The sequence below is a fragment of the Barbus barbus genome, assembly GCF_936440315.1.
Source record: "Barbus barbus genome assembly, chromosome: 11".
Lineage (NCBI taxonomy): Eukaryota > Metazoa > Chordata > Actinopteri > Cypriniformes > Cyprinidae > Barbus > Barbus barbus.
The window spans coordinates 14,140,600-14,167,551 of record NC_136739.1 but is presented as its reverse complement, the minus strand read 5'-3'; the positions used below and the strand labels follow the sequence as shown (position 1 = coordinate 14,167,551).

The window sequence follows — 26,952 nt, the reverse complement described above, 5'->3', positions numbered from 1 at the left end:
CCCTTTAATGCAAGTTAGTTAATCTGGCAAATCCTTACTTAACCTTAACACGTACTAACGTGAAATAACGTTACTGAGGTAAAGTGCTTAGGCAACAACACTGTTTCAGTCGAGATTTTAAACAGTATTTTCAAGTACTTCTTTTGTTTGTTCTTTTCAAGTTTCTAGTCTAGATTTCGTCTGCAACGTCGGAGGTGTATTTTGGAGCCTCTTCTTGTGAATGCCATCGATGATAACATCAACTGGTAAGTTAATAATGTCATTTAGCCGAAGTTAACGAACACAGAGAAGCATAATATCTTTTGTACACTGCCTCTTTATCGCAAGTGCAATTCTGTTCAAATGCTATTTAAGTTAGAAACGTGTGTACCAGTGTTGTATGTAACTTTAGAGACGGTCCCTAAATTCAGTGAGAGACGTCAAATAAAACCGCGAGCTAACATGAAATACTGAGGAAAACTGAGTTAAGAACTACCACTGTAAAGTACATCTTTTGTATTTTATTTTCAAGTTTGTGGTCTTGTCATCAGCATCGGAGGAGTACTGGAGTCTTTTCCTGTGATTGCCGTCGTAACAACAGGTGAGCTTTCATCAACTTAACTAATGTTAAGTAGCCAAATTAGCCACGGGCTGCTGTTCTCCACTAACTCCATAACCAGTTTACTTTTTAAACAGAGGAACGGGCTAGCAATATATTAATATAGTAAGTTTTGCTTATAAATATTACAAATGTGGTAACACTTTACAATAAGGTTCATTAGTTAACATTAACGTTAGTTAAAAACATTAGTAAACATGAACTAAGAGTGAACAATACTTCTACAGCATTTATATCTTAGTTAATGTTAATTTCAGCATTTACTAATGCATTATTAAAATCACAAGTTGTGTTTGTTAACATTAGTTAATGCACTGTGAACTAACACTAAAAGAGTGTTGTGACTCTGTCTGTTACAGGAGATTTCTCCAAGCAAAAACAGGATCCTGAATATGAGGGCAGAATCATCATACAGCCAGCTGTCCATTTTACAGATATGCAGAATTAGGTAGCCCAAAATACATTTTGTTTTACATTGCATTACATTCATGCATTTGCCAGATGCTTTTATCCAAAGCAAGTTATATTGTACAGGGCTCCAAACTGCGACTAAAATGGTCGCATTTGCGACCAAAAATATTAATTTGCGAGTGAAGTTTTTGCTGAGGTCGCCACTGGCGACTATATGTAATTTGCATGAAAGGACTTTTTTCCCGATTGTTTTGCGCTCACATCTTTTGTTATGTTCACGTATTAAACATAAGACGATGCGCATCAAAGTTTTACTGGAAAAGAGTTTCAAACAGTCCTCGTCTCTGCCGCACACAGTCTGCTGAACGCAGTGAGAGAGACCTGAAAGGGCCTGTTTACACCTGCTCACTTCATGCATTTTCTCTGATCGGATATCTATATGATTTGTTAAAACGTTTCCCCATTTACACTTGGCCACATAAATGTGTCTTCGCAAAACGGCTATAAATCCGTTCTTCAATTCCCGCTTCATATGCAAATATAACGGAGTTCACGTCAATGAAAGCAATGGATAATTTTATTAATTATCAGCTAATTTCAATACCAGAGACCGCAACAAGAGAGCGCGTGGCATCAGCACTGGAAAGATAGGCTAGTCTCGCTACTTTTAATGAAGAAGATTGTGTGTTGAGCGTCTGCGACTTACTTTCAGGTTCATTCAGTTTGCGCGTCGCTTGCTGAAGAAATACTCCGCTACTCATCCGCGGTGATGCTTGTTGCATTGCGCTGTCATATCTGACTATAACATGCCATATAGCCTATAAAACGCTCTCACACGTCTATTATTTTAATATTATGGGAGGAGTAAAATTACCATATGTGGTTTCAACAACCAGATGCATTTACACTTGTCCGGTTTCGCCCAGACCACCTCCTGAAGTGGTTCGAGCGATTGGATTTATATCCGTCTCGAATGCGTTTCGGACGGCATTTACACCTGGTCTTTTCAGGATCAGATAGCTACCCGATCAGGAAAAAATGCATGAAGTGACCAGGTGTAAACAGCCCCAAAGTGCAAGAGCCGTGTCTATTTAGTATGCTGTGTTATATGCTGTGTTCTGTTAATGCATGGACTTCCTGTTATTTGAAACGCACTTGCCATCCAGTAATCGCAAAAAGCTTTGTGCTGTCTTACTTTTTAATAAACAAAGTATCAGCTTTAAAATGCTATGAAATTCAAATTATGCGGTTTGGGTGCTCTTTAATGCGGACCACAAGCGCACACTTTGGGTAATATAAACACCAGTACCCCGCGTCCACACGGTCCGTGTATGCGTCCGGATCGCGCGAGCGGAGAGTATCGCACTTAATGCTCAGGCGCGACCTCTTTAGCACCTCAGTTAAAGCAGCAAGTGAACCCATTATATATTTCGATTTACTACTATAGTATGAAATGAACATGATCAAAAGGTAGGCAATAAGAAAGCCTATAGTACAACTTACTGAAATGTTTTATGTAAAAGCTCATTCAGTGTTTCAAACTGAGGAAATGTATAAAGCTTTTAAACATTGCATTGTAATACATTTACCTCAGAATAACCACTCAGTGTCCATAAACTCATCAGTCAGCTAGAAAAATAACTAAAGAGGAGCGTTTTGCTATATTTATGCTCTGTTGCATATTAATATTTTTACTTATTCTGTTGTACATGATTCAACTCCTCCTATAAAATTGCATTTTACTAATGAAGAAAAACAGACTGAATGTGTGAAAGACGTGACAACATTTATAGGATGCACTGCACTCAGTGGCCAAGTGATGCTTATGGTCCATGATATTGGTACAGATTCTGTGTAACGAACAATTCTTTGTGACTGTATATTTCAAGTTGTAAAAGACATTTAATTCACACTTTAAGTGAACCTTAGTCCCCCGGTCGACCTGATCATCTACAAGATGGATTAAAATGCTGATAAAGCCTAGAAAAGATAAGACATAAACACATGACAAAATGATTGAAATGTTAAAATAGGGGGGAAAAATAAAATGATAATAATAAAATAAACCACTTTTATTCTGTGGCACCTGAAAAAATAATTTGGCGCCTAAGTTTTTCTTTTATAGGAGCCAATGGCTCCTTACTCGATTTTTTTGTCTGGAGCCCTGTTGTATTTAAAGTAGGGGAGCACGGGGCACAACCTAACAGTGTTTGACTGTCTTAGTTTGTGTAAATCCACAACCATGGGGTTCAATTTTTTAATACACTTTAATTTCACACTTGTCTAGTACAAATATGTTGCGTTGTTTCATAATTACAGTGTATATGTTTTTCGTTATTTACCTAAAAAGAATGGAAGTGAAATGTGACAACATGCCCCATAGGTGGGGTACATTGTAACATGTGAGGGGCATGTTGTAACATAACCATATGACAGCTTAAAATATTATCGGGTCTAATGAAAAAATATACAAGACAAACTAAAATATTTTGTCAATAAAATAAAATCATGAACTTTTTCAAATAAAATAGATGTTTTTTAAAAATGAAAAATAATCTAATTTTGGAGTTTGACACTGAACACAATGCAACCATGCTTGGGACGGCCCTGATCGCAACACACAGCTACATATACAGTGTAGTTCAAAACAGTGTGTGCAGATGAATAAACACATTCATAAATGATCCCTCCACACACAGCTGTCATAGGACATGAGACACATAAACAAGCCAAATTGCTTTACATTTCTTGAAATAATAATTTCTGAACATTAAACATCGATTGTCAGTCTTTATTCACCTGCTTCTTGTGGCTTCTCATTAAAACTCATAAAAGTAAATGGTGTAAATTGCATGGCTAAAATCATAGAATAGCATAGTTTAATAATAGCGGGGCACATAGTAACGCAGTGTTATAACGTTCCCCATCTGTGCAACTGCTAGTTAGCGAAGCATTACAAAACTATCTAAACTGATAAATAACAGATTGGAGATTAAAATAATAGCAGATTTGTCTAATTTTAAATGAATACTAAAAACTGAGATGACAATTTACTTTAGCCAGAAATTTACTTTTACTTTGGTAGAATAAATATTCAGCGACATCTTCAAAAGATTTTTTTAATTTTGGTGCACATTATTCTCTTTATAGTGTTGATATGGCAGCTAGTAAATACGTGGAAATATGGCATGTGTGGAAATATTTAAACCATGTGTGTTACAACTAACCAATGTAAGTTTGTGCCCTGCGCTCCCCTACACATTTTATGAAGTTAATCATTCCCTGGGAATCAAACAGGGGCGGCGCTAGGGGTGGGCTAAGGGGGCTGAAGCCCTGAATGTTTTTATTACCATGCCTTGTGCGCATAAAGATTGAGTTTTCATGCGCATTAAAATTATTTCTATTAAACCAGCACTTGAACAGCAAAATGCAGCTGCTTTAGGTATCTTTAACTTACTGTAGCCTATAAATTCATAATACCGATATCCCCATCTGACAAAATTAGATTAGTGTTACCGTATAGCAACAAATATGTTTTAATCATGGTATTATAAGCACTGATTTTCTAGGACACACACACATTTAGAATGACTAGAAAATATGAACAGATTGGTTAGCATTTAGCATGGTCTGTGGCAGACTTTACTAAGTGTCAGGGCAACAAAATACAATAAACAAGAAGTTAATATTAAGTAATTTAAATCGTGAAGAAAATATTGTCTTTTTGCTCTATTTCGCAAAAATGGTTCTAAACAAAGCCATGTTGTGCGTCTCTTCACACAACAGTGTTTCATTACTGAAAGAATTGACCTTTTTTTGAATGTCTTGAATCAGTGATTCATTGATCCATTCATAAAAAACAGTTTCTTCGTTGCTGAATTAATCAGTAGTTTTTAATGAACTGATTGAATAAATGGCTCAGTCATTAAGACAGTGGCTTGCTGCCACTGACTTGTACTTTTATTTGACTTGTATCCCGTGTATTCTGATACATAAATGAAAGTCTCTGGGCTAACCCCCGGAACCCTAGAACCGCCCCTGGAATCAAACCCATTAATTCAGCATTCTAGTACTTTGCTCTACTGATTGAGAATTTTTTTTTTTTTAATCCATTTTTAAAAAAATGGAGCTTTAATAATTTGAATGTGATGGATTATCAACTAATTATGTACTTTCCCTTGTAGGTAGGGGTCGACCGATATGTGTTTTTCAGGGCCGATGCCGATACCGATTATTACAGACAAAGTAGACCGATAACCAATATATTGAGCCGATATATGTCTGGTGTAAAAATGAAAATGAATGTCAAAATTAAGAATAACAAGGGCTCTGACAAAAACGGCCTTCCCTAGTGTTGGTTGCACTTCTTACTCTTGTCTTCCCCCATGCATCCATCTACAATAAGGGTAATATATAAAGACAGAGTTAAAAGTGGGGCCACTGTATGCTTCATGATTAAGTCTATGAATACTAAATACTAAAGCTAAACAGCTTGGGGAAATGTAAGTATTTGGCTTCAATAATTCACATGTTAGAAATGTATGTGTAATAGCATAACCTCTCATAATTCTTCATTAATTATTTTCGGTTGACTAAATCATAACCTACAAGAGGGGACTATTCAATTCATCATCTAATGCACATCAATTGATTAATTTAAAAAGCGCAATGTATGTAATAAGTGTAAATAATTTAATTGTCTTCCTAGCTCCATTGTAGAAGTTGCGAAGAAGACCACAACTATTTTAATGAAACTATAACACTAATAGCCTGTTATAGGCTCACTTGGTTCAATAGCCTATTGAAATGTCCCAATTTCCATCATCATAATCTTGTTAATCTTAATCTTGGCCTATGTGACCGTAATTTCCATTAGTTTTCATTTACAGTGCAGTGCAAATTAAGGCATAAAACATTAACTCTCTTTTGATTAAAAGATAAATTAAATTAAACTCAAATTTGGCAAACAAATGGGTTTACTATTAAAATTAAATCATGGAAGAAATAGCGTATTGTGTGATTGTTCTTTTAAACAAAAGTTGTAATAATTGTAGTAGTATTAGTAAATAAACCGAACTTTTATTTTGACGGGTTGCCATGAGGACCTCTTAAGTTTCTGTAGCCTATTTATGATATGCCGATCGTTTTACTCAAACGAAACAGTCAAATGCTCATGAAGTAACTCTCAGAGCAGTTCTGGGGATGATGTTCATGTATTTATGTCCTCATTTAGTGACATGGCAGATGCGGAAAACACAGCGAGCGTCGCGCACTTCAGTGTGTGTGTGTGTGTGTGTCTGTGCCATTCACATACAGAGACACGCCGAACATGCAGAATTCATATTTAAATAGTCTTTTTGCAGCTTAATGTTTACAGATAGTCCATATCATGAGTCGATTTAAGTGTACTGACCTACTTTTGATTAATTCATCCAAACTTTGACTAATTCCGTGACTCCGCGTTATACAGTAAATTCCATATGACTGGATTCCGTGATTCCTCCTGCGTTTCCCCCATCTCGGAAACCATAAATAGATAATATTGAGGTTTTTACAACTTCAGTGTAGTGGATTGTAATTTATTGCAACTTGAGCAACGTCTTCTGCTGCCTTTGAGAGAGAACTGATGCGTGATGAAGCAGCAGTTCGCAAGCGCTTTCGGTGTGAGAGTGCCTTTAGTCTTCCACGTTGATTGGTCGGACTCCTGACTCTCAACAAATCAGATGCGCGGTGGGCGGAGATTGCTCTAGGCCACAGAGTGGTGAATTCCGACAGGCTGCATCAGAGCCAAATAGCGCGTTTCAAAATTAAATAATTTTATCGGCACATCGGTTTTGAAAATGACCGATACCGATTATCATAAAAATGCTTAATATCGGTGCCAATAATCGGCCAGGTCGATAATCGGTCGACCCCTACTCGTAGGTTACGAGTAGGGGTCTTTTTTTTTTTTCTTGTGCTTGCAGGTTCATTCAGATAGTAAATCTTTGTGGCACCAAATTCTTTGAAAGTCACAGATCAGCTGGAATTCTGGAAAGAGGGTGCAAAGAAAAAGGATCTGCCTGAATCCCATCCTGCTGTTTCTCATCGGAGAGCTTGTCAACTTTGACGGTCAAAATGACTGAAATTTAACACAACAACACAAACTCATTTTTACTGTATTATTTAATTTTATTAACACTACCAGTCAAAAGGTTTTGAACAATAAGGTTTTTAATGTTTTTAAAGAAGTCTCTTCTGCTCACCACGCCTGCATTTATTTGATCCAAAGTACAGCAAAACAGTAAAATTTTGAAATATTTTTACTATTTAAAATAAATGTTTTCTATTTGAATATATTTTAAAATGTAATTTATTCCAGTCATAAAAGCTGAATTTTTAACATCATTATTCCAGTCTTCAGTGTCACATGATCTTTTAGAAATCATTCTAATATTATGATTTGCTGCTCAAAAAAACTATTATTTTTATTATTATTATTATTATTATTATGTTGAAAACAGCCGAGTCTAATTTTTTCAGGTTTACTTGATGAATAGAAAGTTCAGAAGAACAGCATTTATCTGAAATAGAAATCTTTTGTAATTAATGTCTTTATCTTCAATTTAAAGTATCCTTGTTAACTAAAAGTAGTAACTTCTATACCCCACCCCCAAAAAAAAATTTAATCCAAGCTTTTGAATGGTATAGCGTATAATGTTACAAAATCTTTTTATTTCAGATAAAATTTGGATCTTTCTATTCAAAGAATCCTGAAAAATGTACTCAACAGTTTTAAATATTTATGATGATGATAATAAATAATAATACATTTACATTTATGCATTTAACAGACGCTTTTATCCAAAGCGACTTACATTGCATTCAAGTTACAGTTTTTACATTTTATCAGCTCTTGCTTTCCCTGGGAATCGAACCCATGACCTTGGCGTTGCTAGCACCATTCTCTACTATTTGAGCTACAGGAAAGCAAATAAATGTTTATCAGCATACCTAATCCAAAATGCCGCTGCAAGATTCATCTTTAATGAACCGAAAAGATTGTACGTCAGACCTCTGTTCATCAATTTGCGCTGGCTACCAATAGCTGTTCGCATAAAATTCAAGGCGTTGATGTTTGCCTACAAAACCACCTCTGGCTCTGCATTCCTTTACCTAAATTCAGTACTTCAGATCTATGTACCTTCTAGAAGCTTGCATTCTGCAAGTGAACGACACATTATTGTGCCATCCCAAAAAGGCACAAAATCACTTTCACAGACTTTTTCATTAACTGTTCCCTCCTGGTGGAATGACCTGCCCAACTCGATCCAAGAAGCTGAGTCCTTAGCCATCTTCAAAAAACGGCTAAAAACACATCTCTTCCATCTTTATTTGACCCTCTAACTCTATCACTCTCTATTCTAATTCTATTTTAGCTATCTGTCATCTTTTTTATTTAAACTTTTTCTTTAAAAATGAACACTAGCTTTTTATATTCTATCTACTTAAAAAAATTCTGTATTCTATCTACTTGTTTTCTTAAAAAAAAAAAAAAAAACCTTGCTATGTGTACTGCGTTAGGCTAACTGAGACTTGTCATATGGCTTGCATGTTGTTGCTCTTTTGTTGGTTTTGATTGCTTCAATTGTCCTCTTTTGTAAGTCGCTTTGGATAAAAGCATCTGCTAAATAACTAAATGTAAATGTAAATATATTAGAATGATTTCTGAAGGATCATGTGACACTGAAGACTGGACTAATGATGCTGAAAATTTAGCTTTGATCACAGAAATAAGTTATATTTGAAATATATTCAAATAGAAAGCTGTTATTTTAAATAGTAAATATTTCATAGTATTACTGCTTTTGCTGTATTTTGGATCAAAGAAATGCAGGCTTGGTGAGCAGAAGAGAATTCTTTAAAAACATCACAAATCTTACTGTTCAAAAACTTTTGACTGTTAGTGTACTTGATTGTTTTTGATTTTCAATATGTGTATGTTTTGCCATGATACAAAGTGCCCAGGGGGCTGTGGTGATGCCCTTTTTTTAGCTAGTTCATCCTAGAGACCATGACTTGTAATTTGTACTTTTAAAAAGAAAATGTTCAACAATTAAAAAGAATATTATCAGAACTAATGCTCATGAGTTATTGTGATTTTTATGGAGTGGTAAAAATCATGTATTACAGTGCTGTACCACAATTTGATAGTTTTTTACTGGTAAAAAAACGTTTAAACTACATGAAAATAAACACTACAGCACTGATACTGTAAATGAAAATATGGTAATAATACTGTAAATGAAAATACGGTAATACTGTAAATGAAAATACAGTGATAATACTGTAAATGTGAATACGGTAATAATACTGTAAATGAAAATACAGTAATAATACTGTAAATGAAAATACAGTAAAGCCATTATTATACTGTAAACGCAATTACAGTAATAATACTGTAAACCTTTTTACAGTTTTTTACTGGCATCCAGCTGCCAGTAAGTTACTGTAAAATTTACAGCAATCTTTTTACAGTGTGGGAGAACATTCATTTTATTCACCGATATACAGGCCTGAAAAGAAGTAGGAAGACGAGACCAATTTTCCAAATCTGAGGATACTTTGGCTAGAATACCATTATAGTTTTTTGAGACGATTTCCTGCAGGGAAGGGAAAACATCTATCCCCAAGTACTTAAAGTTTTCAACCAATGGAATAGATATAGAAAGGGACAGTTTAGAATTGAGGGGAAGTAAACATGACTTACTCCAATTCATTTTAAACCCTGAGAGAGATCCAAAATGGTCAAATAAATTCAGCACATGACGAATAGAATGTGACGGCTTCTCCAAAAACAATAAGATATCATCAGCAAACAAAGAAATATGATGAGTATTCTGTATATTTATGGGAGAAATAGTTTCAGATTGTCGGACCGCTCGAGCTAAGGGTTCCAAGGATAGGGCAAATAACAGAGGAGACAGCGGGCGACCCTGTCGAGTACCTCGATGTATAAAGAATGGGTTAGAGTGAACAGCACCTGTGAGAACAGTGGCTGCTGGATTGGCATACAGAACTTTTATCATATTTATGAAACTCAATCCCAGACCCAGATGCTGTAGAACCTCTCCCAAATAGCTCCATTCTAGCGGATCGAAAACAAGCACCTGGGTCAATATATAATTGTGGGAGATTTTGAGTTTGAATAATTCTGGGAAAAAATATATTTATTTACAAAATATTATTATCTTCCCTGATAAATCATCCCTGAAATATTTAGTTTTTAGTCATTGCCAAGCTCAGGCATAATTGATTTCAGATATTTAGTTTTAAAAACAAGAAGTTTACTCATTATTTGGTCAACTATGTTACGGACAAAACCTATAAGTTTTAACTTTAAGTAAATGTCAGACATTTAAAAAAATCATTACTCTTGGAAGAATATGTGTCTATTTACCTACCTTTTCAATTAAAATGCCCAATTAATTAAGAAAATACACATTTTGTTCAATTGAAACCCCAAATTTCAAGTACTGAAGTAACCGGTCTGTATATTTTGTTTCCAAACTGCTTGATTCATGATAATTTTCGTGATGAAATTATGCTGAGGTATATATTTGACAGCTACTCAGTTTCTAAATATTTACTTGGAGATTAGGGAACCATTGAAATACATAAATTTTTTAAAAAACATAATGGTAACTTAATTGACAGCCCAGTATCATAGTTGACAAAAGTAACATAGTTGACTGGACATGACAAAGTAGGATGATGTATTTAACAAAAACAATCCTAAACTATATCAATTATTATATGTTAGCTAATCTTTTATTGCATTTAATCAAGACCTGTTGAATATTTCATGACATAAAGGAGAAAAGCGGGGATTAAAGTCCAAAACCTGACTTGAAATAACCTAACAAATCAATCGGGACTAAAGCGGTTCCATAAACGACAATTCAAGTTCACGCAATCTGACTAATGCCATCCAGGTTCAGTGAGTCAGGATAATGTGACGTACACGCTTATTCTGAAGCAGCCCTTAATGTCGATCATGGATCAGATCGATCCACCATAGCAAACAGCGAATATTTGTGCTGTTTAACGCATTTGAAACATTGTGTTTTCCTCAGTGCATAACTGATACGTCACAGGTATATTTTTTACATCTGTAAATGTCAGAAAGCCATATATGCAAATATATCCATTTAGCTGTCAGGAGTGGGCGAGGCTTATGCGAGGCATGCGCGCTACACAGACGGAGCAGGATAGAATAATAGTGCAGAATTCTGAATAAAATATACATTCTGCTAAAATATTTGTTGTTGGACATTAAATGTGACACATTGAATTTTAATTTCCTACATATAAGTGTATTTTTATGATAGCAGCAACTGTTAATCACTAGCTCAAATGAGTTAAATGTGTGTTCCTCTTATCAGTTAAAATGTACTCTGATTTCTATTATAAATTTACATTTTTAATTCAGTGATTTTAACTTTTGATTGTGTTTTTATACTTTAATGCTTTAAAGAGCCATTTTAGATTGTAATGTTTTAATGTTCTAATAACCATAAAAGGTACAGCTGTCATAAATTCAGAGAGAAAGGCTGCATGGCTAGAAACTTCTGATCAACTGCATGCACGAGTAGCAACTATGTTAAAATGTCATTCGCCTACATTTTGGGCACAATACATTAAATACAGTTGGTTGTAGCCTATTTTTTATTTATTTGATTATTTAAGGTGTATTTTCTGTATACTTTTATTTTTGGACCGATAATAAATTAAACTGACTGTCCCCCGGTTTCACAGACAAGGCTTAAGCCTAGTCCTAGACTAAATTGTAAGTCTGAGCTGTTTCAACTGAAATAAACTTGCATTGACTGATCATAAAATATATCAGTGCCTTTGTTTTGTCTCAAGATGCACCCCAGTAATGTTTTTTTTTCTAAGAATGTTTATAAAAATGACTTAAATGTCCTAATTGAACTATAGCCTAATCCTGGCTTAGTCTAAACCCTGTCTGTGAAACCGGGCCTGTATGTGAGAGAGTCAGTGGTAATATCGATGCGTTCCTATTGGTCAGAGTTAGAGGAGCTCAGCTTAGCCTGACAGTTAGCCTGCTCCGGACCAGGTTAGTTTGCCAGCATAAGTTACCACAGTGACTGAGCTTGAGCTATGGTAATTTTGCTTTCAGAAACCAAATCAAGTGAAAATAAGTCAGAATTACTGAAATAAGCCTGGCTTATTTGGTAAACTTGTTTTATGGAACAGGCCCCAGGTGCCAGAAAGTAGAAATCCTGTCCAGCAGCTGTTCCAACCATCACTAACCAGCTCCTCTACCAGGTAGATGAGCTCGTTAGTGAAAACACCTGTTCTAGATGTAGAGGCAGATCCAAAAACATGGCAGGATTTTTACTTTCTGGCACCTGGACTATACACGTCTGGTGTCTATATGTGTGTGTGCTTGACCGTGTGCTTGTGCCACGTGTTTGTTAGCGTGTGTGTGTGTGCGCGCATGTCCTTAGCCATGAAGATATGATTTGGCAATATCTTCCCACACATCTCTTTTTATTTCAACATGACGTGCTGTCACGTGCTGTGGGGCAGGAATCAACCTGTTCTGTTCTGTTTGAGGTTCTTTCTACATAACCTTCTAACCTTCCTGGTTTTGGAACTGGTTGTTCCTCGCTGTCAGGACTCAGTGGTGGGGTAACAATAGCAGAATTCTGTTTCTTTCTGCGTCTGCTCTGTTCCTGGGCTCTTCTCCAGGCCTTTCTCTTTGCACGTTTTTCCCTCTCACTCTGTTCAGATATGGGCTTATAGTATGCACCTTGCTCCCTCTTTTCTCTCCATTTCTGCCGGCCTTTTGCCAAGTATGCCTCCTTTTTGCAGGATCAGCATCTCGCCGTGCACGGTAACGGCGCTGCTTTTCTGCAGCAGATAATCGTGGCATTTGCCTGAAAACAAGTTTACTTTTATAATATTTATTGCAAAGTATTTTATAGTTACTGTACAATTAGAATATTAAATGAACTCCTGAAAACTATAAGAACATGTCATGAATGTCAACTATGTTACTCTTGGTCAACTAAGTTACCTTTGCAGAGTAACATAGGTGACTGGTAACCTAGTTGACATTTTTGCTGTTTTTAGGGATAAAATCAAAATGGTTGCCTAGCACCAGACACCACATGGCATTTTACGGAGAGGTTCTTCTAAATATTATATGTACAACTGAGTAAAATTGAAATTCAAAGTTATTTATGAATTCATTGTAGTAACATTGTTGACATATGATAAGTACACATTTGCCCCAAGCACTACTTTAGGTGAAATAACTGAAAATGTGGAGGGAGAACATACCTTGGAGTCTTGCTAGTTTTCTCTTCAGGAGGAAATGACATCATGTGGAGCAGGTCATGTGATTTGGAAAACACACTCTTCCTTGAGGGGTGTATTTGCTATGGGTAACTTAGATGACAGCGACTTCTCGGACACATATTCAATTTGTCAATTTCTATTGAAAATGTGACATATTGCCCAAAAAGACACATTGTTCACAATTACCTCAACTTAATGTAAATAATATAATTAAAACTGTTTTTGAATACGTTTTTAAAATGTCTTTTTAGGTAATGAGATTGTGGTTGTAATTAATTTCGGACGGTTATTTAGTTGACATTTTAGGGATATCTAGTCAATTTTTATAAATAAATGATTATTTCCATAATAATTAACTATGGAATTTGTAAAGACAAGATCATGAAGAACACTGAAGACTTTTAAAATTTTATTTTAATAAGCATGTTTGCGAGATAAATCTCATGGACATGAAAACTCCCTCAATTATATATTGACCCACCTGGACTATTGTGAATTGTGCATGCTCAGGGAACAGATGGACATCTGGATCAGAACCTAAAGCCTGCGACTGCATGAGGACCAGCAGCAGGAATCTGGCTTCAAAACAAGTTAAGCTTTATCGACAGTATGGAGAATTCCGTAGGGTTTAAATGAGGGTTTGCTGGAATTTCACAGTTGAATAGTGAGACCTAAATTTTCGGTTCCCACAAAGGTACCAAAACATGTTTTATAGTTGGGTAACACATTGTGTTAAATCTCAGTGGTAGAATGAAGCTATATAGCGATACTTCCATATATAAATCCTAACACTTCCAAATGCAGACATTGTAGGAAGTTTTATGTTTCTCCGCACCACTGCATTCAGTTCCAACTTTTTAACTGCAGGACAGTTTGTGAACCAGCAATTCTACATTTCATTTGCCGTTGCCATAACGGTCACTCTGCTCATCAGGGACAGGGCAACAGGTCACAGAGGGCCAAAAGAGTCAGAACTGCTCACATACCAGATGGTGTACATGGAAATGATGGTACAATGAGTGAGGACGCCTGAGCTGGAGTTACTGGACCTCAGATGTATTTTTTTTTACTCATTTTATTTTCTTAACGAGGAAGGTCCCATTGAGATACAATATCTCTTCTACCAGGGAGTCCTGGTCAAGATAGGCAGCAAAAGACAAAATTTACAAAGAAATAGACATCACCACACAATGAACAAACGTAAAACACAATTTCCTAAAAAAGAAAAAAAAAAAAAAAAAAAAAAAGAAAAAAATGCAAATCCTAATCAGTTATTAAAACATGTACACTGTTCTATATAAACATACTTTAAAATATTTTTAAACATAGAAAGAGATGGTACAGATTCCATATGTAATATATTCCACACATACGGAGCATAATTAGAAAAAGCAGAACGACCCATATCTGTATGAAAAATTGGTATCTTAAGTAAACGTTTCTGTTGATCTGGTTTTATAAATATGTGTAGTATGTCAACAAAGTAGATATGTACTGTGGTAATTTACCCACTAAAGCTTTTAAAATAAACATCAACATGTTTTTTTTTTCTCCTTAAGCACAAGGAAGTCCAGTTTGTCATTTCATATAAATTAGAGTGATGTGTACGGACACTTGTACCAGTAACAAATCGTAAAGCAGCATGATAAACTACATCCGATTTTTTCAAAACATTCTGAGGTGCATGCATATAAATGATATCACCATAATCCAATACTGATAGAAGAGTACTTTCTACTAAACATTTGAGCAACAAAGGAGAAACATTTTTAAACGAAAATAAAAACCTAACATTGGTCTCAATTTCTTTAAAAGACTATCGATATGAGAACCGTAAGCCAGCTTATCATCGAGCCAGATACCAAGATATTTGTAAGATTCAACCCTTTCAATCTGTGTACCATTTAAAGTATGAATCATAAAATCATTTAATGGTCATCTGGACCGTGCAAAAATCATGTATTTAGTTTTTTTTAGCATTTAACACTAATTTTAAGTTACCAAGAGAAGTCTGAAATGAATTAAAAGAATCCATTGCCACTTTTAAAGATGGATCCATAGTGTAGAGATAAGCATCATCTGCATAAAAGTGTACATTTGCTGGCTCGACTCCGTTACCAAGTTCATTTATATAGATAGAGAATAAAATTGGCCCCAAAATTGATCCTTGAGGACCACCTGCCCTAATATTTTCTGGCCTGAAAACATGACCCTTCTGTGTCACAGCTTTATCCACTAAGTTTCTGAAAGCATGCCTCTTAGTTGTTAATCAGGCTTTTTATTTGTTCAATTAAACTCAGTATATTGTAAAATGATACAGAAGTTTAAATTAGCAGCTATAACAATTAAGTTCAAATATCAAAGAACATTTATTAGCAGACTATAATTACACTTTTGAACACATTAACATGGTTTGACGTGGTGTCTCATTTCGAGTGTAACCCCTGAGTTTCACAAATCAAGATAACACGCATCAAAACCTCATAAAATTGCAATGAAGTATGAAGCCTACATTAAATCTGATTACATACAGCAGGCAAATTTGAAAGATTCAGACCAGACATGTGCTGGTCAAAATTAGTTTAAATTAATAAAGTAATTCTTTCTAAATACATTTCAGCTGTTTAGGAGAACATGAACTGTCATGTAACCATTGGCAGATTATCCCAGCCCTGAAGCACAGTCATTCCTTGCTTTGCTAACTAGATACCGACAGCAACAAAGATCACTCAGGTTTTCATTTAGCTAATAGTTCTCTGTTGTTAGAAATGAAGATATAAATATATTGCTGTCAAAATTCCCAAATCTCATTTGTACATGCATATATTTAACGTGTCAAGTGTCAAGGCAAGTCTTTAATGTACTTTTAATGTCTTTTTAGATTGTATGGGGACAAAAACATTTGCAGGAGGTTTGGAACAAAAAAAATTTTTTTTTGGTTAACTATTCTACTAAAACCACAACTAGATCTCCAGTTAATGTCTCCACTTTTTCTTTTTTGAACACTGATTTAATGTTCAGACTTTAAACCTGCTGGGATCTGTTTTGTGCTTGTTAAATCAGTAGCAAAACACTTCATGGCAAGGTTTTAACTAGAGATGCACCGATCGGCCGGCCAGGGACCAGAATTAGCTGCTTTTCCACATGATCAGCCCGGACCGGTGGTCAGTACAGACCATTTTGACTATTTTTGCTCACTTTTGCTGATGAAAATAGTTCCAATCAAAGCCACAGAAGAACGGTTTTGTTTATCCGAGCAACACATTAGTGTTTTGTTACTGAATGAATCCACGTTTTTGAACGAATCAAGTGAGTCAATGATTCAGTAACCCATTCATAAAAACAGTAATCATTGCCTCGTTTCTGAATGAATCATCCGTTTGAACTTATCTGTTGAATGAAGGACTTAATGACTCACTCATTCAAACGGTCATTTGATGCCACCTACTGGTTTGGTTTCATATTTAAAACTATAATTGCATTTTTTCCCAACATTTCCTATTTGTATGTTTAAAAATATTTACAGCATTAATCTTGTAAATTTCTTTATGCATTCGAAAGTGTAAATGCATTTATGGCAGCTCAGCTTCATCAAACAGTCTGTGTAAATCCATCTAATGCCACTTCAGATGTAGCTTGTGTGTTTCAGTGGAAAGATGGAGTTTGTTGATGCGGATTTCAATTGAACGGTAACAGCTCTACAGTTTCTTATTATTCTAACAGAATTAATTAAACTAAGAATTTGATATGAAAGATGACATTTAATATGGTTAGTGAAAAATGACAATTTAAGAAACAGTCTTTTTTGACATTTGTGTTAAATAGTGCCGCAACCCCTTTTCAGTTAATTGTTATTTCTACCTTTTTTCTAGTCACAGAGCACTTTATTTTGAGAGTTGTTTAAGTGAGAGAGCATCTGTAACTTTAAATTGCAATTTTTAATATTTTATGTAAACAATTTTTTTGCATAAAAAAAAAAAAAATGTATAGATTTTTGTTTGTATATGCTGTCAATAGTTTTTAGAAAGAAAATCGGCAGGTCACCCTTACAAAAAAAAAAAATTTTATAAAAATCAGAAATTGGAATCGGCCAAGAAAATTGCAATCAGTGCATCCCTAGTTTTAACATCTTTTCTTTAATCAGATTTGTTCAGAGGAGTGGAAATTATGTTTTAAACAAAAACTTGCCTATAATCGCAGCTCTGCCATGTTAATTTATATATGTGACCCTGGACCACAAAACCAGTCTTAAGCCGCTGGGGTATGTTTGTAGCAATAGCCAAAAATACAAGTCAAGTCAGCTTTATTGTCAATTCTTCCACATGTACAGCACATACATACAGAGAATTGAAATTGCGTTACTCTCAGACCCTTGGTGCATACAGTTAACATTAAACACGTTCAGATACAGATAAATACATTGTACGGGTCAAAATTATTAAGTACTAAGAGGACATTAAGTAAAGATAATGTTCCATGAAGATATTTTGTAAATTTCCTACTGTAAATATCTAAAAACTTAATTTTTGATTAGTAATATGCATTGCTAAGAACTTAATTTGGACAACTTTAAAGGCGATTTTTTTCAGTATTTTTCGCACCCTCAGATTCCAGATAGTTGTATCTCGGCCAAATATTGTCCAATGCTAACAAACCATGCATCAATGGAAAGCTTATTTATTCAAATCGAAAAATTGACCCTTATGATGGTTTTGTGGTCCAGGGTCACATTTTACAAAGTATTTTCACCTCCAGGCTGCGCTTTAAGAGCTTAATGAGCACACCAGCACTCACAGGAATGACCCCTGGAAGGGCAAAAGGGTGAGTCTGTAGATTGCCAGTTCTTTCCATCAGATTATTGCTCCATTGCCCAGGTGAGACAATTTGCTGAAGTGCAATTGTGCTGGCCTCCTCAGATCGTTTGTATACAACCTTAATTACCTGCAGTCGACTGCCCTCAGTGCTCGATAAGTCTTACCTCACCACTTCGGAGGCCACATGCTGTTCTACTGTGTTGCTCAGACCTCATCTCAGACTTGTGGCTGTCTCTAGACAGTGCTTAGTGCATAATTGAGCAATGGAGCTGGATGACCTCACGGCGGGAGCAGAGGGGCCATACATACTTTAATGAGTGCTGTTTCACAGGTGCGCAGAGCACTTGAACCTGCTTCCAGATCTGAGAACACCATGAGATCCCTTGACCTATGAAAGCTCAACCTTTGAGCAAAACCGCTCTCCTCGAAGGCTGACAAATTGAGCCTGGAGTCTAACTTGATTCTTGAAAAAAATATTGTATTGAGTAATGCAAGTAATATTGTTCACTCTATGTCATAACAGATTTATGGCATGCATTTTTCTATTGATTTAAAGTAGTGTGGCATCAATCATTATTGATGTACTCTATATATATATATTAAATAAAGCCAGCTAACACATCTGTGCTTGTTGTTGAGGTTTAATCGCATCCTGATCCTTTAGAAATGAAGACAGAAAAACATTGTTAGCCAGGATGTTAAGGCTTTGATTTTGTTTGGTGGGCTGAAGCACTACTGATGTAAAAAAGCATGAAATAAAATATCAGAGATCAAGGTAATCACTGTTTATTACTACCAACCATTAAACAGTTAACACAATCTATGACTCACTGTCTAAAGGGAATCGGCTTTTAATATAGTTGACATTCAGTTAAGCAGGCGATATGAATAATCATTTTGCGTCATAAATGACGGCTCAGTTTAACAACACCCGCAGGAATCAATCGTCCTCCCTAACACAATTATTTTTGTTTGCAACCTTAGGGCAACATTCTGAGATTTTGATCTGACTAACAACAAACGCACCAGCAATTTTGGTAATAAACACAGAGACCATTTTGCTCAGATAATCATTCCAGCGGAGTAAAGCAAAAATCTGGGTTACAGTGAAGCACTTACAATGGAAATTAATGTAAAGTTAAAATATTCAATAGATAAACAATGTGTTAACCTGATTTGTGTGAAAAATGGTTTATAATCTTTTCTCTGTGAAGCTGCATCTAATTTTACAACTACGTTGCCATGACAATGAATGCTTTAAACACTAAAATACACACATTTTAAAAGTAATTAATGTAAATGCTTTTATACAATTATTTAGCTGCAAAATTCTTCAGTAATTGGCCCCCATTCACTTCCATTATGAGTGCCTCACATTAATATAAAGAAAAAAGAAAAGTTATGTAAATCACATCATTTAATCACTTTCATGTCGTTCCAAACCTGTATGACTTTCTTCTGAGAAGCACAGGAGATATTTGGAAGAACATTGGTAACCAAAAAGTTGAGATTACCATTGACCTCCATTGTATATAGACACACAAAACAAAACAAAAAAAATACATTCAAAATCTCTTTTATGTTCTATAGAAGAAATTGGAACAACATGAGGGTTGGTAAAGGATAGAAATGTTTTAAATGTTGGCTGAACTATTACTTTAAAACACAGTCAGCATTTTGCACGAACTTTAGAAACGAGTTGGGCCACATGGGACAAAAAGTGCCTGGAGTGTTGATGATAGGGACTGGCAGACCTTGCTGGCCCTGTTCCGACAGCTTAGACATCCAGTGTCACTTTTCTCGACTGTATCTTTCTCGAATGTTGCTCTGGAGCGCAACGGCTTCAGTCTAATGTCAGAGTGGCAGAGTTTTTACGGTCAGTTGTCAAGGGCACAAAAGTAAAGACAAGACAGTTCTTCTTGTTAACCTGGAAATGTGAAAGTTCTTCCATATCGCGTGTTTTCTGGGGCACCACGAATAACCTCCTCCATTATGTCACAGAGACAGCTGGGCATATTGAGGCATTCCCAGGAACGGTGTATACCTGGAGCTGTGCCACATGGCACACTAAATCCCTCTGAAGTATGTGATAATATGGGAACCCCTGTCATCTCTCTTACTGAGAAAACTCGGCTCTTCACTGACCTTGTCATGAAGTGTTCAAATAAACACACGGTCGTGTCAGCTGCAAGGTAGGATTGCACTGAACAAAAGTTGTTGAATGAGTGCTGAACCAATGTGTGTGTGATGTGAAGTGTGTAGGGGAAGTTAGAGGTCAGTCCTTTTTTGTGTTTGTAAGAGGTCTTTTATGCTCAAAAGATTTTAAACTTTTAATACATTTTAAAATGCAATTAAATCCTGTGATAAAGCTGAATTTTCAGTAGCCCTTACTCCAGTCTTCAGTAACACAATCCTTTGCATATTATTCTGATATGCTAATTAGCACTCACAAAACGTATCACAATTGAAAACAGTTGTGCTGTTTAATATTTTTGTGGACACTGTGACACATTATTAAGGATTCTTTGATAAATAAAAAAAAGTTATAAAAATTTAGACCTGTTCTGCACTGTGGCTCTAGGATCGCTACCACTTTATTCAGTTTCATCTCCAACCACACAGGAGAGAAAATGACAATAGTACTTTGACATCAATTAATGTCCTTGGAGCATGTGTCAGCTAATCAGAATCAAAAATGACCATGATATACTAAAAGCCTAGAGGTGGCATGTTTATCACTCACTCAACTGTGTCCTCCCAGCTACACCACTGGCGCTGATCGAGAACCTCCATATCCATCTTGAACTTGGCCAGGCAGAACTCCTCAATGGCATTTCCATAGTGACTGCTGCACGCTGTCGCCAGCACAGACAGATTCACTGCAAGAGACAAAGAACTGAGAATGAGAAAGGAAAAACATTGAAATGATACTTTTATGCCCTGTAGATCACGGTGTGATCAGCGGCAGCTGGATGCAATAATCACATGCCAATGTGCATTGGCTCATTTAGTTACACTTGAAGTGGATTGGTCTCTCTAAGCGAGATCCCAATTCGTCGGTCACCCGACGTGACTCGGAGGGACTGACTGAAAGGGAACAGTTTTCCCTGGACACCGAAATTCTCTCCAGATCAAATAATCTGCACTATGTAATTGTAGAGCTCTTTCTCTCTTACTATGTTAACAATTTTCTCATGTCTTTTTCTAGGAGTTTTCCTATAAATTATGTATTATATGTTTTGGGGGGTTTTTTGCATTTGCTTTATTTGAAGTGGAAAAAATGTTTACTTTCTGAAAGTAACAACATCTATTTCTTATTTTCCCCTGTTACGTCCAAGAACGTATTTGGTTTTGTTTTTCTCCCCGTTTCTCTCTCTCTCTCTCTCTCCCCTTCCCATAAGCAGGAGGTAATGGCTGCCACCTGATTCCAATGATTGGTGATCTGATGTGATTGCAGGAGGAGGGGAAACTGTGAGGATTTAAGCTGCACCATTGCACTGTGCAGGGTGTGTGTGGAGGCTGCGTCATGAGGTTTCTATTCTCAACCCAACAAGCTTTATTGTTTTGTTGATTGGTTTCTTTGTAGGGTTATTGTGTTAACACTCTTGTGGTGACTGAGGCCTACGACAAAAAGTTTGGTTTGGAAGTTATTATCGGTTTGTATTTTCTTTTATTTATGAAGTTTGTTAATTTATGGGGAATATGTTAGTAGAGAGGTGGGTGCCATTTTCTTTGTATCTTGAGTTTCTCCTGTTTATGCTAGTTAGGGAGTTGGTGTATTTTTGTTTCCTATTTGTTTTAGCTTAGTTAGTTTCTCCCTAATAGTTAGAGGTTTAGTTTATTTTGGCCTTGCCCCCTCTTGAAGCTTCAACATCCTCCCATAACTTTAAAATAAAAGAACTTGTTTCTTGATATTGAGTTGATTGTTTGCATTTGTTAAAGCACCGGGGTTGGGAATTGAACCTTGCTGCCTCCACACATCACCTTTTTATTCTGTTACTTGTTCCTCTAACCCTAGACTAACTGGGAACGTAACATCCCCATAGGAATAATAAGGCAACTGGTTACCTGGGATTTGTTTTTAACCACATCCCTAGAATATGATGAGGTTTTGACTGTATCTGTCATTTTATGTTACAAGATCTAAATAACCAAAAGGATCGGTAGAGATCAGAAGTAGTTCCTCGAAATAAGATGCATAACCTACGGTACAGTACATACTATTGCGGATTACATTAACTGCTACAAACGAAACATGCGTCTCAATAATGCGGTTCACAAACACCTTCCTCGAAACCTTCTCATTAATCATACTGTAGTTCATAATGGAATGTTCCTGGTTCAATATAGACACTGTGGCCTGTTGCTGATATCACAAATTAATTTAGATTCACCCTGCAGTTTGTGAGAGACAAATCAAGCTTAACTTGATTGAACCCTGGACATTTCTTTAAAATTGAACCACCTCCAGATAACCGGCAATCCTGTTGTAATGAGTCAATTAATTTAAACTCTCCTACAAAGTCGGTAACAGATTAAACATTCCAGATGCTTGGAAAGGTCTGAATAGAATGTAAAAAAAAATTGAGAGGAGAAACAATGAGGAGTCATTTCATTAACTCTGATATAATGGTATTAATGTGCAGCTCTCTGAAAAACAATTGCCTTTTAAACAGAGCAGCCATTGTCTGACTGTCATTTTCTTTAATATCTGCTGCTTGCTCTCCCTCCTATTGTTTTATTCTCCTACAGCGATCTACAGTGGCAGTGTAGCTCTTGCCCCCAGTGCCGTAAAGAAAGCGGCTGATCGGTATGAGAGATGGGCTCACAGTCAGAGCCGCAGTGACGATACTCCTCTCGGCTCATTGTTAGTCAACAACAGCTCTATCACATCAATTATGTGACCGGTGAGACTCCCTCAAGAAAAATAAAGAGAGAAAGAAACATGTTTGTGCGAGGTCCAAAAAATAAGGAATTTCAATCCGACTTTCTATGATGATCTTGAAGGATCTCAATGGGAATTCACTGGATAAAATGAATCCCTACAGGGATTTTTGGCTTTTTATAGAATAGTGTAAAGGATAGATTTGGGTTTTGTGTAAAATAAAAACTTGCTCTTTTAGAACACATTTCCCATAAGGATTGATTTCAAAGAGAATCCTTATACATTCCTTTAGGATTTTTGTTTTTTGTCTGAGATCACCCAGGTTGCAACTGAAATAACTGTATTAGCGACAAAAAAAAATTAGCAGGCATGAAATCTTTATGGGCAAAAGCTCAGGACTTTATAAAAACACTCAGGGTTTAATCCAAACAGGAAACGAGTTGAAATGCAACATTACAACATCAAACCATATTTGCAAATAAAAATAAACTTGGCAGCAGGGAGATGAAAGGATGATGAAACTACAAAATGCATAAGAGAGCATAAATTCATCAAAAACACTAGATATTGCAAAGTTTGAGATAGATATGGGAATATGTTCCTGCTTTATTTTATATACATAAATAACTCTGGATATCAACCCTAAGTAAATCCTCCAGTGATTGGAGCTTTGAGAGAATTAAATGGAATATAGCAGATTATAAAGGTTTCTGCAACACAACAATCAGATATTCCTGAAAATCAACATTTATATGCATCATATTGCTTCAAAACCTGACTTCAACTGCTGCAGGCACAGGAACCTCTTATCCAGAAATGTTAAATGAGAATCGTGTTGTAAACGGTTAAGAATGTTGACTTGTGGGTATTTACCAGTCTGATGACAGCTACACTAACTTCAGAGCATCTTAAATAACTAGCTAGATCTCCCAATATTAATCTTGATTTTGAAATCACATACATCACTTGTTTCAGAAAGGATCACACTATGATTACATAAATACATTATGTAATCTGAATTGTTATAATGTCATAGCCAGTTTTCACTTTTCAGGTGTTAATTCTGAATGCTGACATTTCTAAAACAAGCTATTGAGTAAAATTACAATCATACTATATTCCTCTCTCAGTTTTTGTTTGTGTGCCAGTGTTTACCCGTCCGTATACCAAGATATTGATGTTTTGCCCACTAGTGCTGCAGTCAGTAACATTCAGAAGAGAGAAAGTTCATTTTTGTGATAAGATTTTAGTGTTCCTCACATTTTCCCTGGGCTAAAACACAATCATAACTTCAGTAATATAAAATGGTTCTCTCTTGGGTAGACAAGAAGAAACAAATCCATTCCCTTTTCCAATTCCTTATCTTGAATTAAATAACTTTTCATTCCCACAATGTAAATGCAAAAAAAAAAAAAAAAAAAAAAAAAAAAAAAAAAAAGGTAAAATGACTATATAAAAACAAGTGAATGAAAAGAGTGAATGGTTATGTAGTCAGGCAAAGAAAACTGAATGTGCAAAGCAGCAAATCAACCAAGTATATGAGAGTCTAGAGAAGACAACATCAAGCATGTGATATATATGACCTTTGATGCAGTATTCTCAATATGACAGGAACCTTTCCAATAGAACACTTAATAAGTCTGTGTAAACAGCATTTGTGCGCGAGTGTGTGTGCGTGTGCAAGTGAGAAAGTATGCAGCTAACCACTTCACATCTGCATTATGCTGGCAATCTGGATGATATCCAGGATCCTTTAGAGTCAGTTAGTCACTAATGTGTCACTCCATTAACTGTGTGCAAATGCAAATTTAAAAAAAAGTGCAAAGAAAGAATTAAAAAAAATTAACAATACAAGCACCATGGCACCCTCTGACAACACGGCCTAAACAACTTTACACCCAAAGCAATTCTATTTCATAAGCAATTCTAGCAGGCACAAGCTTTTATATTGCCCTGAAGATGGATGAAAGAAAAAAAATGAATAATACAGTGAAAAACTGTTCTAGTTTTGCCTCCCAATACAGGCAAAAATTGCATGTTTGCTTATGCAAAGTGAATTTTTAACCAAGACTGCACTTGCAGTAAAGGGGACAGGGCGCAGTACGGTGTTCATTTTTGCATGCTTGCTTTCTGAGGAGCTGAACCCATTATAAACACATATTAGTAAATCATTAGTATTTTAAATCAATCCTGCAAAACAGACATTTCAGGATAGGAGATGAACTAAAATGAGCTCCCAAAACTTACTGCCAGATTCTGAAAGATGCATTCTTCAAACAGTGGTTCAAGAGGATGTGATGCTGCATGGTTCTTCAAGAGTGACTCACAACTTATCTATCCATAAAGCCTATGCAAAATCAGTCTTCATGTAATTCACAACGCTTATTATTCTTATTAAGTGAGGGCCATTTTAAAGAATTTCTTGCCCAAGCAAAGTCTCTGAGAACCTGATACATTGCCCTTGTGGAGACCTCCAGGAAGGTTGCAGTTCTGGAAAATGATGGTGCTGGAGACTAAATGGTTCCTGATGGTTTCTCACCTAATTCTTCACATTAATTCTTAATTCTTTTGCAGTTGACGTGCCTTTTCTTCTCTACCCAATGAGCATTTCGCTACCCAATGGTCATGCCTTAACTTTGCCAATTCTATTATCACATTAGTATTGCATCCTTCTCATTTTATGGCTCATTTCATCAGTAAAAGAAAACCTGCCTAATAATTCTGCACAACTGAAATAAAGCGATTTTGACTTTCAGCCTTCATGGACAATTATAGATCACTTATAAATGATTAAATACAAAATCAATAGTAGTTATTAAGATTGATGGGGTTTGGAATTAGTAAAATGTTCTTGGAAAAAAAAAAAAATTATGACCAGAATATAAACATAACTTAACCTAAAAATTCTGCACACACTGTAGTAACGCCAAATACTGTACTATTTGGACACTTCAGTCACACTTAAAAATGCATTAAAGTCATAGCATCAGATAACAAAAAGCTAAAGCACAAAACAAACTTTTCCCAGACATTTTTTGCAATTACTTTTAGTGTGTAGGAGGACACTGGGCCACACAGATCATGGCATCCATCTGTTCTGGCCGCTGTTAAACAGTGGTAAACTCCCAAACAAATGTTTTCAGAACCACTTCAATTGGTCACAAACCACTTACAGTATTTGTACACAGAATAGCAATTCAATGTGTAATTGCTCTGAATATGACCTTATTATTGACCTTGAATATTTAATTAGGTAGTTTGAGTAAATGGATTATCTTTTTTTATCAATACTTTTCAGTATTTAAGGAAATAAACTTATAGTTATTGTTAGACTCGACTCCATCTGCCATCTTTTTCACTTTTTTTTTTTTTTTTCAAATGAACTTGTTGCAGTGCATTCTGGGATTACCTTATCCTTAAAGCATATATGTGATGCTGCCTTAGAATTTGCCCAAAGCATGATATCTTAGAAGGCAGCATAATGTTGCTTTTTGTGTCCTGATGCTCTCAATGCCGTGTATGGTTGCAGAATGACATAATGCAGGTCTTCTAAAGTTTATAATAAACTATTACAATAAAACAATGTAAAATACAGTAACCTCTAGCTAATATATTACAGAAAGTTGACTTTATGCTGATACGTGGCCTTATTTTTCTCTCTTCAAACACTGAGATTCGTTTAATCTCAAACTCTTGCATAATGCACAGAATGTTCATTCTAAGATGACTTTTGAAAGGGAGAACTAAACGAGAGCTTTTTTGAGTTTCCTCCTTGATCATTTCTGTAACTTTGACTGGTTTGACTGGCACATTCATAATCATCTTTTTAGTGAAGAGTATTTATGCAGCTTTATGATGTGCTGCTGTTGATTGTT

The 26,952-nt window shown here is 35.8% G+C and overlaps 1 protein-coding gene across 1 annotated transcript in view; it reads right to left on the bottom strand.

Annotated features, from left to right (window-relative positions):
- The window catches only part of LOC306876593 (receptor activity-modifying protein 1-like), a 50,492-nt gene that overhangs the window by 15,396 nt on the left and 8,144 nt on the right, over positions 1 to 26,952 (bottom strand). The window contains exon 2 of the mRNA XM_079427890.1: positions 20,936 to 21,071. Coding sequence (XP_079284016.1) covers positions 20,936 to 21,071 — 136 coding nt within the window. The remainder of the gene's footprint in view (positions 1 to 20,935; positions 21,072 to 26,952) is intronic.